Source organism: Homarus americanus, unplaced genomic scaffold (assembly GCF_018991925.1).
Source record: "Homarus americanus isolate GMGI-L3 unplaced genomic scaffold, GMGI_Hamer_2.0 scaffold4060, whole genome shotgun sequence".
NCBI classification, from domain to species: domain Eukaryota; kingdom Metazoa; phylum Arthropoda; class Malacostraca; order Decapoda; family Nephropidae; genus Homarus; species Homarus americanus.
In genome coordinates, this window is record NW_024746161.1 from 5119163 (window position 1) to 5137457 (window position 18295).

Below are 18295 nucleotides of genomic sequence, written 5' to 3' on the forward strand. Positions count from 1 at the left end.
CCCATTTTTCATTGAGAACATGATGTTGTATGTCTCGCCACATCACACTCCAAAATCCAGGGTCCATGTCTTCTATGGTCTACTCACCAGCTTAAACTCTGAGGATTGAGCTGCCATTGAAGACACTTGCAAACACTGTAGCAAAACGCTCTGCAATTTCTTTAGGTGGCAACAGAGCTGCCATCATTAGCCCTGAAAACTGGGGGTTTGGGGGAACAGATGAAAATTTGCCTGCTATTTTCTGCACTCATTTCTATACCAGGGACAAGGGAGCTTTTTTCATTTAGAGAGGGGACATAAGAAAATGACTGGCAATGGGCATTCTTTAAAACTCAGTGAGCTCGGGCTCTGGCCTGTTTGTATTCCAAATGATAAAATTCTGTCCTCTGACACCGGTAGCGACCATAAGCTCTGCGCTGCTCAATAACTTCCTGCCTGCACTCTTCCTACCACCAAGGAGTTGGTCTAAGAGCTACACGACCAGAGGTCCAAGGAATGGAGCAGTGACCAGCCCAATAGAGGAGGGTGGCTAGTATTCAACCACTTCATCTACTGAGGGAAATTCTTCAATGTTCCAGTCTACCTTCGCTAGTTCCTTGAACAACTCCCAGTCCACCTTGTTTTACTGCCCAGGGAAACTCGTGGTGTCAGGAGGACTTCCGGGGAGGACAGCAGAATAGGGTCGTGGTCACTTCCTCTGCGGTCGTCTGTTACTCTCCACTCAAGATCCAGAAGAGAGTTGGCTGAGCTCAATGAGAGATCTATGGCTGTAGTCATGTTGTTCTGGACATGATAGTGGGTGATATTACCAGTATTTAATATGTCAAGGTCCAATTCTTAAATTATCAAAGCTGTCAAGTCACTCCTTGAATTAACTATTGTATCACCCCAGTGTTAGTAGAGTCATATTCATCAAATCCATGACTATTATTTTCCTACCTTCTTTTTTTATTGGTTTGGGTACCAGGGATTATTCAAACAGTATTTAGCTCCTATGTACCTCTGAAAAATATCAGCAAACTCCGCGGGAGCACGAATTCTGAAATGGAAGCCAGTGGTATTTTCGCGATATGGCCAGTAGTAACTTTTGAACTAGATACACAAGAATCATGAATAAGGGGATATTTTCCACTAATCGCGAGGTGCTGATCTGCAAATTTTTTGGTTTCACATGCTTTATTTTTAAACCAGTCCTTCTTTAGATTGCAAAGTTCGCGCAGGGCCGCCGCTTTCTTCATGCTGAAGGTATCAGCTTTGGTGTGAGACTGAGCGTTGTTCTGCCCGTCAGTTAAAGCAGCACGTTTATCGAGTACATTGATTTCCGGGTCATTTTCATCAAACCAGTCCTGGTGTATTCTTTCAATCTGGCCGAGGGTCTCTCTGCAGGTTTTTGTCATGACTGTGTTGAGAATATCCCATTCAGCACTGGGATTTGGGTTGTTTGTTGTCAGGTTGTTTATCAGCCCATGTTCGAGCTGCTCTCTGAAAGCATGTGCTACCACCGGTACTGCTGATGCTTAGTGCTAAATGCCTCTTCTGGGGGCTTCCTGCCTTTGCTGTTTTGAGGCAACATGAAGTGATAGCTTGACTTTGATGAGCTGATGATCAGTGTCACAGTGGTCTGACCCATGCATGAGTCGGGTGATGAGGACAACTCGGCGATCTCTTTCTCTGAAAATAATGTAGTCAATGAGATGCCAGTGTTTGGATCATGGGTGTTGCCACGATCCCTTGAACTTGCCGGTCGGCCTAGACAAGGTATTGGTGATAGTGGGGTTGTGTGCAGCACACTTGCTGAGGACTAGCCCATTGGGATTACACTTGCCTAGTCATTTCTCCCTATGGTTCCCTGCCAAATGTTAGCATCTCTGCCAACTCTGAAGTCACCAAGGAGCTCAACCTTATCTTCTCTGGGGATAATGATTTGCATTCTGTCGAGGTCGGCGTAAAAGGCCTCCTTGATGTCATCCTTTGCATCCAGTGTTGGGGCGTATGTACTGATGAAAAAGGCATGAAGTGAGTGATTCAGTGGGACTCGAAGTGTCATGAAGCACATGTTGATCCCAATAGGCATTTCAGTTAGCCTGTGTATAGGATGCATTGGCGGACCGCAAAGCCAACTCTATAAATGAAGTTTCTCTCCACAACAAGCTTGCCCTTCCAGAAGAAGGCATAGCCAGACCCTCGTTCTGTGAGCTGGCCTCATCTGGGAGCCGGAACTCACTAATGACTGCTATGACGATGTTATACCTAGCCAGCTCTTTTGCCACAAGGGCGGTTCTTCTTTCAGGATGCTCATTTGTGCCAATATGCAAATGGGTCCTGACATTCCATGCAGCGATGACCATAATAGGTTGTATAGTTTGTTTTTGTTTGCATCTGTGATTTTTATTGTGTTTTCAAAAGCATAAGGATGACCTCACTGGGTGCAGTTGCCCAGTTTTTTTTTTTTTTTTAGGCTACGTTTAGGGCACCCTTTCTTGCCCCCTCTCCATGTGGGGCGAGCAGAGTAGCTCCTTGAAAGGGCTGCTCAGTCGCACAGACAGGACGACCACCACCACCACCACCACCACCACCACCACTACAGTACTACTACTACAGGTACACCACCGATTTTTCGGCACCTCCTTTAGTCCGGACAAAATTATGAGGTGGCACTTAACCTCCCTCCTTCCCTCCCAGACAGAGTGAAGCTAGTTTTAGGCTTAAAGTTTTTATCTTATGAAATGTAGCTGACTAGTCTTAGAATATAAATTGTATTGCCGGAATCCTTGTAAGATAGTGATTAATTTGAGTATAAACATCACATAGTTTGCACAAGAGATAGAAATTTTAGTCTAGTGTAGTACATTTGTGTACAAATTTTTCAACTCATATTTTTGGGAAAATATATGTAACTTTCTTCATTTATTTTTACTCATTTACATGCACACACCATCCTAAATATATACTGTATATTGTAAATAAGTAAAAGAAACAATTGTCCTAAGGGTAAACCTGTAATAAGTGTAGGTTATGTATCTAAGCTACTGTGCCGAGTAGCAACCTTGTATATAAGCTACTGTGCCGAGTAGCACCTATGTATATAATTACGTGGCAACACTGCACGTGTTATGTGGCAACATTGCCCCGAGGCTGCCATATGGTAAGGCAGTCTCAGTCTGAATCTGTGGGCCGTGCATGGCACACGCTAGTCACCACGTGTATTTCTCCTATCCGTTAATAAATGGACTTCAGTGTTACCCGGTGTTTCCCTACCCATCACTGCCTTCTTCAGGGAACACTTGGAACCTTCAATATGGTAATTAATGAATATCTTACAAGAATTACAGCAATGCAAATTATATACTGCCATGTCAATTCAGTGACATTTTATAAGGGGAAAAGCTAAAACTCCTTCTGTTTTGATAACTACGCACTCTGAAAGATGTCAACACTTCCAGCGTAATTGTTTGTGGATAATGGTAGCCTCGATGCTTCTACAGTTGGTGTCAGCAAGAATACTGGCATTTGTTCTCTTGCCTTCCCAGCGAAATCGGAGGATGAAACGTAGACTATAATTGGTGACAGTTTTCAAGTGCATTGAGGTGCCTCCTGTATGTGACCCATGTCTCGCTGCCATATAGCAGAGTGGGGAGGACCACTGCTCGATATACGTGTAACTTTGAAGATAATTTCAGCTCCCTACAGCTGAAGACAGTTTCGGAGTCTGCCAAAGGCTTGCGATGCACATCTGATCCGACGCTGAATCTCTTCATCGATGTCCGCAGTGGTGGACAGGTGGGAGCCGAGATACCGTACTGAAAGTGAGTAACATTAGTGAGGGTAGTACCGTTAAGCTGGATGGATGGTGGAGGTGTGGCTGAACCAGGGGCAGGCTGAAACTTCTGAGAGAGAATCTAAATCTTACATACATTCACCTCAAAGCCAAAGTGTGCATACCCATCTGCGTAGGTGATTCAGGATCTCCTGTAGGTTGCGTTCAGTGTGAACAACAAGGGTGAGTTCATCTGCAAACTGAAGTTCAGTAATGGAAAAGAGAGTTGGTCCCAGTACAAACCCATGTTTAAACCCCATTTGGTGGGGAACAACTCAGATTGGGTGCCATTGTGCAGGACACTGCCGTTCATGCCATCGTGGAGTTGCCTCATTATGGCGATGAATTTTGGTGGGCAGCCAAAATGGCTGAGGGTCCACGAGAGGACTTCCCTGTTGACTAAGTCGAAGGCCTTGGTTAGGTCGATGAAAGTCATGAACAGGTCACGACACTGTTCTCTACACTTTTCCTATATCTGACAGGCAGCAAAGATCATGTCAGTGGTGCTACGTGATGTTCTAAAACCACACTGAGATTCTGGGAGGAAGTTTTCCATCTCAGGAAGAAGTCTGTTTAGGAGGACTCTGGCAATAATCTTGCCAGCTACAGACAGCAGCGAGATCCTACAGTAGTTGCCACAGTCTGACTGGTCTCCCTTGTTCATATAAATATTGACAATGGAGGTATCTTTAAGAGCTTGGGGGTTTACTCCTTTTCCCATATATTCTCCAGTAGAGAGTGGAGACGGCTGGTAAGCAGAGGTCCTCCTGCTTTATACACCTCGGCTGGGATTCCATCAGGCCCTGAGGCTTTGTTATTTTTCATCTGTATGATGGCAATAGCTACCTCATCCAGGGATAGAGGATAGTTGAGGTGGGTCAGCACCGGATGCTGAGGCACCTGCTGGGTAGTCAGGACATCCACATCGGTGTTTCGGTTGAGAAGTGAATGGTAGTGCTCTTTCCATCGCTAACGGAGGCCTTCATCATCTTTAATTATGGAGTTACCGTCGGATGAGCGGAGAAGGGCTGCACCACAAGTGATTGGCCCATAAACTGTTTTAGTGGAATTAAAAAATTCATGTACCTTGTGCTGCTCTGCAATTTTTTGTGTTTCACATGCTTTATTTCTAAACTGGGCATTCTTTAGATTACAAAGTTTCTGCTGGGCTGCAGCTTTTTTCTTGTAGAAGGTATCAGCTTTGGTCCGAGTCTGAGGGTCGATCTGCCAGTCGGCTAAAGCCCCAGGTTAGGGAGCGGGTGTCATAACCATAACCCCCCCCCCCCCAACAGAAGTAAATCAAGAAAATCAACTTTTTGAAAAATAATTTTTAACCTTTTAATATGATAAAACAATAAAAATTAAGTAAGAAAAACTATATATTGACCCTCTAAAAACTTCCCTGGCTGTGCAGAGGGAGGAAGGAGGGAGGGATAGGAGACAGTGTTGGTTTGACAGCTAACGCTCGTGGTCCCTTCGCATGTAGCAGCTATTTTTAACTCGCCTTTGTGTCCGAGATGGCCAATAATGTATATATTTACTAATAGTACAGGTTGTACCTCTCTAGTCCGGCAACCTCGGGACCTGACCGGTGCCGGACCATGGAAATTTCCGGACCATGGAAATTTCCAGACCATGGAAATTCACCCTTTTCCTGGATAGATAGTGACTTGTGCTTACGCTTGGAAGCACTAGCACCACTTTCACTGCTTCGTGGTCTCTTTGAAGACATATTGAAGGGTTAAATGGTGTACAGTAAGTTCTCAAATTTTGCGAGTTTTTAATTCGACGTTTTTCATTTATTTGGACACCAAAAAAAAAGAATAAAAAACAATACATAGTTTAAAATTTCGAAGGCGGAAACTCAAATTTCAGCGGGTTTGAGCGGCCCACCAACGTTCAGACGTGCACAATCGTGTAAACAGCGTCATTTCTCTTATGTACAAAAGATTCATTATTGTTTATTACTGAATGTCTTTTTGATTGAATTAATGTTTATGTGTGCAAAATGAACAATACAATTCATTAATAATACATAGAATATTAAAACACACGAGGAGACGGATGGCATTGTTTTCGTTGATTACAAAACCAGTGACTGACTGGTTCTACGTATAAGACTCTGGTTGTAGCTGTGGTAAAATTAATGTAAAAAATTTTTATGGTTGTTTTAAGTAATGTTATTTAATGTTAATAAATGGAACAATAAAAGTAGCTAACCATTAATGGTAAAGAAAACATGAGACTGCGTATATGTAAGTGCGCACATGTGAAAACATATCGTCATTACTCTACATAAGAATATGAAAGCAACACTTATTTACTTTTCATATATATTTAAATTAATGTTTCTGAATTTAAAACAAAAATTCTACCCACCAGTGGTGGTAAAGTTGAAAACATAAGGACAGCCAATGTTGTTGTGTATATTTTTACTCGGATGACGAAATTGCCAAGTCATCAGGTTCAACTCTAGCTGAAGCTGTAGAACATAAGAACTTTTCTGTGTTGTTTTTAGATTTTATTTAACTTTATCTGTGTTATTTTCGTTGGTTTATTAGGATGTTGCATTATTACAGGTAGTAATTCGCCAAAAAAGTATGGTAAATAAGACAAAATTTAGCCAAACATCGAAAGTACCAAACTCAAATTAAGTTTCTCCATGGGCAAACTAAAATCGTTCCGGACCACGGGAGTTGCCGGACCACAGAATGCCGGACTAGAGAGGTACAACCTGTAATACTTATTTGCTATAAATAACTCATTTAGAATATTTTATTTGCAATATTTTTCATAAAAAGTGCTTGGCAACACTCACCAGTCGGTCGCCAGTCTTCCTTACTGTCTTTGTGTTTGGTAGGGCAAGTAATGCATAAAATAATAATTCCACAAATAAATACATTTATAACAAATCATAGCCTTGTTTAACAGTAATACTACCCTACAATACAACTACCGGTACACTACTTTTAGCAATATTACTTTGATACAGCAGAGATAAAATAGACAAACACTGAAAGTGAAACAAACAAAAGTAGGTAATTATGTTCAGGAAGCTTCCCTGTGGCTGAGCGTGTGTTGTGACAGGCAAACAGTCACACTGGAACCTGATAACCCACGCTGGGCATTTAAACAGTGGCGGGAATAGGTGCGCGTTCTGGAAAGTCACCCTGGGCGCTGGTCGGACGTTCTGGAACGTCACCCAGGGCCTAAGGGTTAAAGCAGCACGTTTATCATCGACGAGTACTGTACATTGATTACCGGGTCATTTTCATCAAACCAGTCCTGGTGTATTCTTTTGATCTGACCGAGGGTCTCTCTGCAGGTTTTTGTCATGACAGTGTCGAGAATATCCTATTCGGCACTGGGATTTGAGTACGTAGTTTGTTTTTGGGTTGTTTATCAGCCCATGTTCGAGCTGCTCTCTGAAAGCATGTGCTACCGTTGGATCCTCCAGACGCTTAGGCCCGAATTCACAACAGTGATTTGAAACAGCATGAAAGTTTAAACCAAGGATCGAGCAAACCTTGAAGATTGTTGGTACACTGTATTCAAAATGCTGGCTTGAGCAAACACAAAGATTCAAAGCAGATTTGGGATCGGAATTGTCGATCCTCGCGTTAATCCAGCCTAGAGGCAGGTTTAGCGGTCGATCCTTCAAGCAAGTCAACATGAGTTTTGACTTGAAGCTCAATTTTCGATATCATCAAGCTGGAAATTTTTTAGAGAGAAGACTGGTGGTAGATACGCAGAATCCTATTAATTTTCGTGATGACACACAATTTAAACAACGATATAGGTTCAGTAAGGAAGATTTCCTTGACATTTTCCATGATATGCAGCATCTACTTGACAGACCTGTTGGCTATGGTTCACTTCTACCTCCCATTCATCAGGCGAAGATTGCTTTGAGATTCTTTGCAACGAATAGTTTGTGGGTAAGAAAGACTCTGGTTACTGAATGAGTTATGGTAATGTTACAACACTTTCATGTTTAGGGTCCCTGAAGATCAGGCCGGTAAATGTAAAAAACGCCATTTTTGAGTGTTTTTCTTTAGTTTAACAATTTGATGTACAGTTAACCCTCACTTTACGCTGTCCTCAGATTCCGCTTTCCCACTTACCGTGCCTTGCCAGAACCCCACGCGGCCACATTACGGAGAGTGTCCGCGACGCTTATTTCTTAGATTCGCCCACCCGCCTCGCCTCTGCCTGCCTGCTCTCCTCCTCCCTCCGCTTAAGGGCGCGGTAAGGTCATGAGTGTGTGTCTTTGTTATGCGATCAGTGACATTATATGACGATTGTGACCTGTGATTGGCCATGCATCCCTACCCCTCTGCTGCTAGCTGTAATTGGCTTAAAGTATTATGACGCGGTCACCCCGGGAAGGGAGGGAGGAGGAAAGACGACGCTTGACCTAGTCAGCGTAGTGCTCTATATCCTCAAGGCTCACTCCGTAAACGCCGCATCCATTGTTCCGCAAAAATGGCTCACGACCACCAACTCTTAGAGAGAAACCTTTTCTTTCCTGGACCCAGCGGCACTAAACCAAAGAGAAGACACGCACGCTCCTTAAGCTACGAGGTGAAGTATAGCATCATCCAAGAGTTGGAGAAAGTGGAACAAGGCAGGGTTGATTTATGCCGCCAGCATGGCGTGAATGAATCTCATCATCCAATTATAAAGAAGGATTCAGCTAAGATAAAGGAGCACATGAAGATCACAGTCTACAGGTGCTTCTAAGGATCAAGTATTTCACAACCAGGTGCTTTCAAGACAGAAAAAATTACTAGAGGTACTTGGCAGCGCCAGGCGCGACGAACATGTATGGTCGACACGCCATTTGTTACACTCACGACGTTGAACTGTACATGGCAGTGGCACGAAGATGGAACTGTTCAAACCTTTAATGCTTCCTCTGGTGGTTACAGAGGTTTAAGATCCTCGAATAAGATCAATATAAAACATTGTGGTGAAGAAGCCAGTGCTGATCGTAAGGCGGCTCGAATTTCCTCCGCTTTTACGTGAGATTGCGGAGGAAGACAGTACAGTGACGACCAGGCATTAACATGACGACCTGGTCTTTTCTGAAAAAGCTACCTTCCAAGTCCTGCCAGGAAGAATTTCAGTGGTGATTCGGGCCGAAAATGGTGAAGGAACGATCACCGTCTCTGTTTACTTCACCAATGCCTCCGTACCTGTAAACTCAAGTTATCGGTGATCCACACAGCCCGCCAGTTTGACGCTTACAAGAGCATGGATACAGACTGCTTAAATGTCCACTGGCTGACCGCGACGCGAAGGCATGGATGTTCTCTACACCGTCCCTCTCCTGGTTTGATGACTGTTTTGTTCCCGATAAAGAAATTCTGTGAGCTTACAGAATGTCCGTATTTAATATTTTTGTTGCTGCTGACAACGCACCAGGACACTCGCCCTACTGTTAGATCGTCACCCCATTGTAAAAGTGGTCTTCCTTCCTCTCAACACTACGCCTTTTAATCCAGCCTGATGGACCAGAGTTGATTTGCAATGAAAGCTGCATTTCAACAAAAATTTCCAGCTCCTGAACGACTACACCAACACCAGGAAGAGTTATGAACCTGAGTGACACCACCACCGAGTAGCAAGAGCGAAGAAGATGAGGATCAACAGTTAGACTAGCAAAAATACTCTTAAACAACTCTGAGAGTATTTAATGATCAAGAAAGCTAGACTTTGGTGGAGCTCGCGGGATCAGCTGTCTATTGCTATGTAATTCGTCACGCATGGAGACATGTGTTGCATGGAATACCAGGTGAGAGGAGGAGTCAATCTGTGACTGGTGAGGTTCAGAATGTTGCAGTAGCAGTGACCTTGCCAGAGAAGGCAAGAGACTGTTACAGTTCCAGGCTTCTCCGAGACCACCAACCACTTACATCCTGGAGGTGATCAGAGATCCTGGAAGTGACTCCGCCTTTACTCTAGATGTTGGAAGAAGAACACGGCCAGTGAAGAGATGAAGAAGGCCAGTCTCAAGAACATACCCTAGTCATAGTGATATTAAGGGTGCCATGGAGGTGCAGAGAAGATGAAGTCCTTCCTTCTCTGCATAACGACTTATGACCGCTATGAAGTCTTCCTATAACCGCTGGCAGGCTATGGAGTCAAGATATCAAGGTGTATGACGACAACATCAACGCCAGCCGGCCAGCAAAGACATAACAGATTTTTTCGCCCGCGAACCCACCACAGCCAGCCCAAGCCAGGTGATAGTGACAAGTGAAGGACTTTGAGGATTTGTCAGGGAAGCCCCACAACTGGTGACAGTGATGGTGATTCACCTAGTAATGGTGATTCACCTGAGGGCCAGTAATCTGCTCCTCTGCTCGAACCAGCCTCCATCCCCGTATGCCGACTTATCTCTTCTACTACCGTAGTGTTGGCACCCACTTTAGCTTCTAACCTTACCTTTATTTTTCCTATGTTAACTTTTACCTTCCCTAACCTAACCCTTCTATAATATTTGGTTTTTTTCATACCATCATAAAGTTAAGATAAATTTTTGGCAACATAGTTGTGTGTCAGTCAAAAGTGGAGTTTGGGGATCGCCCGACTCCATTTCACTAATCCCATATGTTATGTTATTCACTTTACACGCTCATTTACGCTGACCTCCGGGTTACATTAACCGGGCGAAAGTGAGGAAGTTATTATTAATATAATTGAATCAATGCTGAGTGCATTTTGATTTTAATGTATATTAATAAAGGAAAGTCTTTTCTTAACATTAATAATCAGGGGAAATGTGGGGTTAAAAGAACAGAAAAAACCTAACTTCACTGAACCTGGCAAGGATACTACGCCTGCATTGATTCATCTTGCTTTGGTTATGAATATTGACATCTGTCCCGGATTATATAATAATAATAATTATAATAATAATGATAATTAACAGTTTATTGAACGAGCATAGCAGCCAGAAAGTACCAGTACTGTACCATAAATCATAATAATTTGATCATAATTTTATTGTAATTATAGTAATAAAAGTAACTTTTGATGCGCAAGGAGAGATTTCTCCTCCTACGTAAAAACTAGTCGAGTCATAGTTGCCGCCATAATCTTGTAAACATTACTCTCAATGGTGATTGGCTGTCATAATGGTGTAACTGAAACATGACTGGCTGGAATTTCAGTGTCCGAATCCTTGTTCATAATTCAAGATAATGCAACAGACTACCCGATCCTGGGTTCAAGTTGATGTTCTGAATATGGGTAATCCACTGCAGGAAATCTCGGATTGAGGAATTGAGATTCGCAGGCCTAACCTGAGCTCAAGACTCAGGCTCAAATCATCATTTTGAATTCGGGCCTTAGTAATAAAACCTCTTCTGGAGGCTTGCTACCTTCGCCGTTTTGGGGCGACGTGAAGTGAGAGCTTGGCTTTGACGAGCCGATGATCAGTGTCGAAGTGGTCTGAGCCACGCATGGCACAGGTGATGAGGACATCTCGGCGATCTCTTTCCCTGACAATGATGTAGTCAATGAGATGCCAGAGTTTGGATCGTGGGTGTTGCCATGAACCCTTGAACTTATCGGTCTGCTCAAACAAGGTATTGGTGATAGATTTCAGTTAGCCTGTGTAGGATGTGGTGGCAAACGGCAAAGCCAACTCCATAAATGCAGTTTCTCTACGCAGCAGGCTTACCCTTCCAGAAAAAGGTATAGCCAGACTCTTGTTCTGAGTTGACCCTCATCTGGGAGACGGGACTCACTGATGGCTGCTATGTTGATGTTATACCAGTTATTCTTTCAGGACACTCATTTGTGCCAGTATCCAGAAGGGTTCTCACATTCCATGCAGCGACCATAAGAGGTTGTGTAGTTTCTTTTTGTTTGGATCTATGATTTCGGTTGTGTTTTCAACCGCATAAGGATGACCTTACTGGGTGTGGTTGCCCAGTCAGGTTGGTTTTTTAGGCAGGCTATGTTTAGGGCACCTTTTCTCTGGGGTGAGCAGAGTGGTTCCTCGAAAGGGCTGCTCAGTTGCACAGACAGGACCGGATTGCACTGCTGCCTAAAACCCAGTGGATAAACGACCATCTTATCTGTGCCGCCTATGTGCCTAGAGACTCCAAGCAGTCATCACTGCCTGTTCCCACCATCACTCGCCCATCGCCATAGGACTTTTGGGGGGTATAGGGGTTATGATGATGATGAGAGGTACTATGATGAACTGGATGATGGCTGTGCGTGAGTTGATTTGTGTGGTGAGGCAGGAGTGCAGGCTACAACCACACATCTTGGTTTCCCCTTTTCCTAATCCATTGGTGCAAGTGTTGCAACAACTGGGGAGAGGGAGAGTTGCAATAGACTGCCGATAGCCCAGTTTGTTATGTTCCACCTTAGTAGCCTATCCATCATGCATTTCCTTCTTTTGCCAGTGTAGTCATTGGGTTCCCATGGTGGTCACCTCTTCTGCCTATACTGCAGTTGGGGTCTTGTTGGAGCTCTGTAAGCATGGCTGCCTGATGCAGGGCTCCACCTCAGATTTTTCATTCGGATTTACTCCCGTAGCCTTATACCTGCCAAGGTTAATCCGCAAGGCAGCGGGTCAATGGTTGGTAGGAGCCAGAACGTGTCCACATGCCAGTGGGCCTATGCGTCATCCCTCTGTTATTCCAAGATCCCCTGCTGGTCTAACCTGGGCCAACAAGGCTCCCAATTACCATGTAATGCCACGAGGAGGCACAGCAGGAGTCTTGATGGTGAAGAGGCTGTGTACTGGCAGGGGAAGACTTATGCAAGTTGCTTCCCTGTTCACCATAAGGGCTAGCCAGTGGTGGTAGCTGAAAGTGAGAGGGAGCAAGCAATGCCTGCACCTTAACACTAACATAATGCTGCCACACTACATGCATTTCACCACCCTGTGCAAAAAAACACGCACACACACCCTTGACCACCGGAGGGTCAAGACCTATCAGGTGCTGCTCCCGCTGCGCAGCGGCCCCCTTAGCCAATGTCGGCCCATTCCTCAAGTCCCTCTCCTCGACCCATCCTCACCACCGGGATATCAACATAATCCCGTCAAAAGTGACAATTTCGTTTCGGAAAGAAGTAGAAGCAGTGTTGAACAGTGTTTATGCACCCCTGGGAACCGACCACCATCTTCTAAGCAGGAGGTGTTAATCAGTCCACTAGGGTAACAACATTGGGTTGGCTTTACACCTGACTACAAGATAACACAATACCACCCAGCAGAGACCGAGGTACTGTGACACCACCCCACACCACCCGGTGTCTCCATAAACCACGTGAGGTCCTTCATATCAACACCAGAGGACGAGTCACTGCACCAAGTGAACACCGCACCACCCAATGTCTCCATGACCACGTGAGGTTCTTCATGTGAACACCCATGGACAAGTCACTACATCACGGACCTCGCACAATATGGCAAGAAACCAGCCCAGGCCATCAACTGTAAACAATAATTTGTATGTTCAATTCATGTTCCTTCTCCTTTCAGTAATGAAAGATTTTGTTAAACGACCCACCCACCCCATGTCTTTGAATGTAATATGTAATTTTTGTCAAATGTATATTTTCAGCCTTCGGGCTGCAGAAATTTTTCAATAAACAGTTAATTATTATAATTATTGCACACACACACACACACCTATACTCTTCATTTTTCTTTTTTATAGTTTTATATTATATTTTCTTTATTTATAAGCTACAATAGAGTATTTTAATATTTACTCATTTACTCTATTTTCAAATGAGAGAAACCCTTACCATTTAATGCAATAAAACCATTCTTGATTAACTCATTAAGGAGTAGTGTCGGATTTACTGTAGGTGTTATATTCAGCTGAGAGAAGTCCCTATGACTTAAGGAGTTAATAAATTCAAATACTCAATACAACCCACCTGTAATGAATGATGACTTGGGCATCTGAACTGGGTAATGAAGGAGCTTTAGCAGCCTTGGGATTTCTTCCTCAATTCTATTAGGCAGTGTATAAGAGCCATCTAAGTGCCGATACACAAACTGCAATAAAATTTACTTGTTAATGTCAGCAGTTTCTGAGGATGAGCCACAACCTGGTCCACCAGTAACTTCACCCATGTTGTCACCCACTGCTGCCAAGTAGAGGAGTACCAGTGACTTAATAACAATTATATAGTAGACTTTTTGATACCCTGTCTGTAGACAAGTGTAATTTAGTATTTTTATTATAGCTGCTTTACCCATAATAGGGTTTTGGAGTCATTAGTGATAAGGATCATGTTGGATGAAACACAAACACTGGAGGGCATAATTCAAGTCTTTTGTACAGTCCACCTGGTGGTTAATGCACTTGCATATTTCTACATTAGCTACACCAAGTTTGAATCAAGCATCATTAACACATAAATGATCATGCTTACTTACATTAAAAATATTTGCAAAATCTTTGGTAGATGGGGTAAGAAGACTCCGTCGTTGAACCTGGTATTCATAGCCATTCTTATGAAGGAAGTCTAGAATCTTGTCAATACATTGGCTCTTGAATGCAGAATCATTAATTGGTCGAGTCTCCTTCCTAATTTTGCTACCTATGCCAGAGTTGCGTGCTGAATCAAAGGACGTCCTACTGGAAAAAAAGTTGAAATTAATCAAAAATTTTCCAGGGCCAAATAGTCAAGAAGTATTAAATATATTACTAATGCTCAAGTCTCTTAAGACTCTCTGAAGGCTATTAACCTCTGAGAGGTTTAATACAAATGTGCCTGGCCATCCTATTTTTCCTGGAGCTATTGTTTTAATTTCCTTTGCACAACTAATGTTACCTCCTAAATACAGTCCTGTTGTGTACAAAGAAATTTATATTTCCTTTATGTGTTTGCCCTTAGGACAATTATTTCACACACACACACCCCTACACACCTTGACCACCATAGGGTCGAGACCTATTCAGGCACTGCCCTTGGCCAATGTTCGGCCCATTCCCCAAGTCCCTCTCCCGACCCATCCTCACCACCGGGATATTAACATAATCAAAAGTGACAATTTCGTTTCGGAAAGAAGTGGAACCATTGTTGAACAGTGATGAACAGTGTTTAAGCCCGTAAATTCAGCACTAGACAGTACCAGTGAGAGCCGTGACCCACCAGTGGGATTAGCACCCCTGGGAACTGACTGCCCTCTTCTGACCATGAGGTGTTAATCAGTCCACCATGGGAACAACAGAGGGCCGGCCGGCTATGTACCTGACTATGAGATAACACAACATCACTGAGCAGAGTGAGGTACTGTGACACCACCCCACACCACACCACCTCACCCTGTGTCCCCATGACCACGTGAGGTCCTTCATATAAATACCCGAGGACGAGTTACTGCACCACGTGAACACCACACCACCCAGTGTCTCCATGACCACGTGAGGTCCTTCATATCAACATCCAAGGACAAGTTACTATGCCACGTGAACACCACACCACCTGGTGCCTCCATGACCAGCCTAGGCAATCAACTGTAAACTATACTAATTTGTATGTTCAATCATTGTTCCTTCTCCTTTCAGTAATGAAAGCTTTTGTTAAACGACCCACCCACCCCATGTCTTTGTATGTAATAAGTCATTTTTGTCCAATGTATAGTTTCAGCCTTCGGGCTGCCGACTTTTTCAATAAACCGTTAATTATTATTATTATTATCATTATTTAAATTAGTATTATTACACACACACACAAATAATGTGAAAATACTCTCACAAATAATCAGAAAAAAATACAGTTAACCCTCACTTTACGCGGTTAATGTAACCCGGAGGGTCCCGCGTAAAGTGAGAAACGCGCAAAGTGAATAACATAACATATGGGATTAATTGAAATGGAGTCCGGGCCGATCCCCAAACTCCACTTTTTGACGACACACAACTATGTTGTAGTAAAAATATTATCTTAACTTTATGATGGTATGCACACACAATTAATAATTAAGAGAAATATCAATAATAATAGGTTTCTTAACACTTACATTAGTAGAAAAAATGGCTGGGCACACAGGGATGGGCGGTTGGTTCCGAGGCAGAGGGCAGATTATTGGCCCTCACCTGTGTCACTTGTATCAATTGTATCACTATCCACCACAGAGGCTTGCAGGGCCTCTTTGTCAAACTCCCCAAAGTCCATATAAGTCCATATCCTCACCATAATTATCACTGTCACTGACTTGGGCCGGCTGTGGTGGGTGGCGGGTGAAGAACTGGTTATGTTTTGATGACTGGGCGACCTTGTGCGCACCATGTTCGCGCCGCTTACACAACATGGCGGGAGGTTTGGATCCAAAAATGGCGCGGCTCGCCAGCCGCTCTCCGCGTAAAGGGGTACACGCACCGCGGAATGTGAGCATCCTGGGTTCCGGCAGGGCACAGCGTAAACGTGGAAACGCGGAATGTGGGACCGCGTAAAGTGAGGGTTAACTGTATTAAAAACGTGAGTCTACTCTCAAGTCCGTGCTATATTTATTAAAGCACAGACTGCCACATTATTATTCAATTTGTTTCTGATTGTATACCCCCCCTGTATATGTAATGTACAGGCATAATATGCATGTGTGTAGAAACACACACACAAAACACACATAAATAAATAATAATGGGAAAATCCTCTCACAAATAATCAGAAACAAATTTATTAAAAATGTGACGGCCTACCCTCAAGTCCGTGCTTTATTTATTAAATCACGGACTTGAGGGCAGACTGTCACGTTTTTTAATAAAATTGTTTCTGATTGTATAAATGAGTAGCCACTTGCCAGACGGGAATAAGTTCCAAACAACAAAAACGCCACAAAACGCAGTTAAAATTTTGGAAACTTTGGGACTGATTATTTCTTGAACCATAGAAGATAGAAAATTTTTTATATGAAAATTATAGCTTTCGAACTCAGCAAATTGATGATATTATTGGAAATACTCTAATCATTATCTGATCAGTACAGTACTAATCATTGATTAACTGTAATGGTACAATTTAGATTAATTGGAATATTTATAGTAGAATGATAACAAAATTTAATAAGATGTAGATTACATTGAATTTATTAATAACATAATATACTGTATCTCCTTTATCAAAATGATGTTACTTCTGCTTCCCCCCTCCCCCCCAACACCTCTTAGGTGCAGTACTCGAGCAATTCGTCTGCACTATCACCATCATCCACCGCCACCTGGGTTTCACCTTCATGTCTATGAGTGTTCCTCCTTCTTGGTGGCTTGCTCATTAATCAGGTCCTGGTCATCTCCGACGTTCTGGATGGCGGTGTTGAACATGTAGCAGGTAATACAGGTGTCTGTACATGGAGGCTCAAAGGAGATGTTAATTCTTTTGTGAAGATGTCAGCATAATAATGGAATATCACCTGCTTTTCACCTTGATGGTTTTCAGACAACCACATGATGTAGGGGTCGTAAAGTTTCGTGATGCTCAGCCTGCTGTCCAGGTACCGCTGATGTGGTGATTTTGCCCTGCTATAATGGGAGGACATTGCAGGCAGAAGATGAATGTGCTCCCTAACACATGCTGCAATGGTGCCAATAATCTTGTTGTGGGGTTTGTGACGGCCACGTAGATCAGTAAGGGGCACGACGGTGCAAGTCATCTTGTTCGCCGCATTGTTCACACGCTTAATGGACACACCATGCATAGATAAGAATCCAGCCCTGCATACCCTGGTCTTCAAATTATTATACATGATATGGCACAGCTTCATATGTGAACGGGCACTCACCTCCGCCTTGGTCCGTTTACTTTTTATGGGTAAAACGACCACCATTTTCTGTATGGAGACATTTTGCATGTTAAAATTGGCTAGGCCCCAAAACGAATAAAAACGGCCTTCACACCATCGTCAGTGACTTTGGTGAAGCAGCCATCATTGCATGGTGGTCCTATAGCACGGGCAGGGACGGGCTTGTTTGTAGCACATGACACGTACATTTCACCTGCATTCCTCTTGGCTTTAGTCATATTTTTTTCCATTGCTCCACATTACGTACCCTTTTCCTTCCCCTAGAAGGCCCAGGAGCATTGGGGAGTCAGGGCTACCAGGGGGCAACAGGGTCGTCAATATCACTCGAGTCACTGTGGCCAGACATGGTTGAAAAACAATAAAAAGAGGTATTAGCAAAACCTGTGATCGATAAAATTGGCAGGCAGAAAAGACTAGGGGGGGGGGCGTCCCTCCTTGCTGATACGTCACGGCATCCCCGGCACTGATTGGTCGACATCACACCCCACACTCGCGCTGAATGGCTGGAAGAGCGCGGAGAGATATGTTCCACTTTGGACCGGCGTTCACCTCCTCGCTTTTCTCAGTGTCATGATGGGAGGAAATTCACCTTAGTCTTATATGATTTTGGACCCTATAAACTCTGATCCAGAGAAGTACAAAAGCCACAGACAGAAAGATGATGTAATGAGGTATGAGTAAAGACCAAA

General features: G+C 43.5%; 1 protein-coding gene across 3 annotated transcripts in view; it reads right to left on the minus strand.

Annotated features, from left to right (window-relative positions):
- LOC121879040 (kinetochore protein NDC80 homolog) overlaps window positions 1-18295 on the minus strand; it is a 103321-nt gene that overhangs the window by 70332 nt on the left and 14694 nt on the right. For 2 of the 3 annotated variants that reach the window (XM_042385522.1, XM_042385523.1), the window contains exons 4-5: window positions 14238-14439; window positions 13733-13853 (exon numbers count right to left, since the gene is read on the minus strand). In XM_042385522.1, coding sequence (XP_042241456.1) covers window positions 13733-13853; window positions 14238-14439 — 323 coding nt within the window. The remainder of the gene's footprint in view (window positions 1-13732; window positions 13854-14237; window positions 14440-18295) is intronic. The other variant, XM_042385524.1, reaches the window with a different exon arrangement.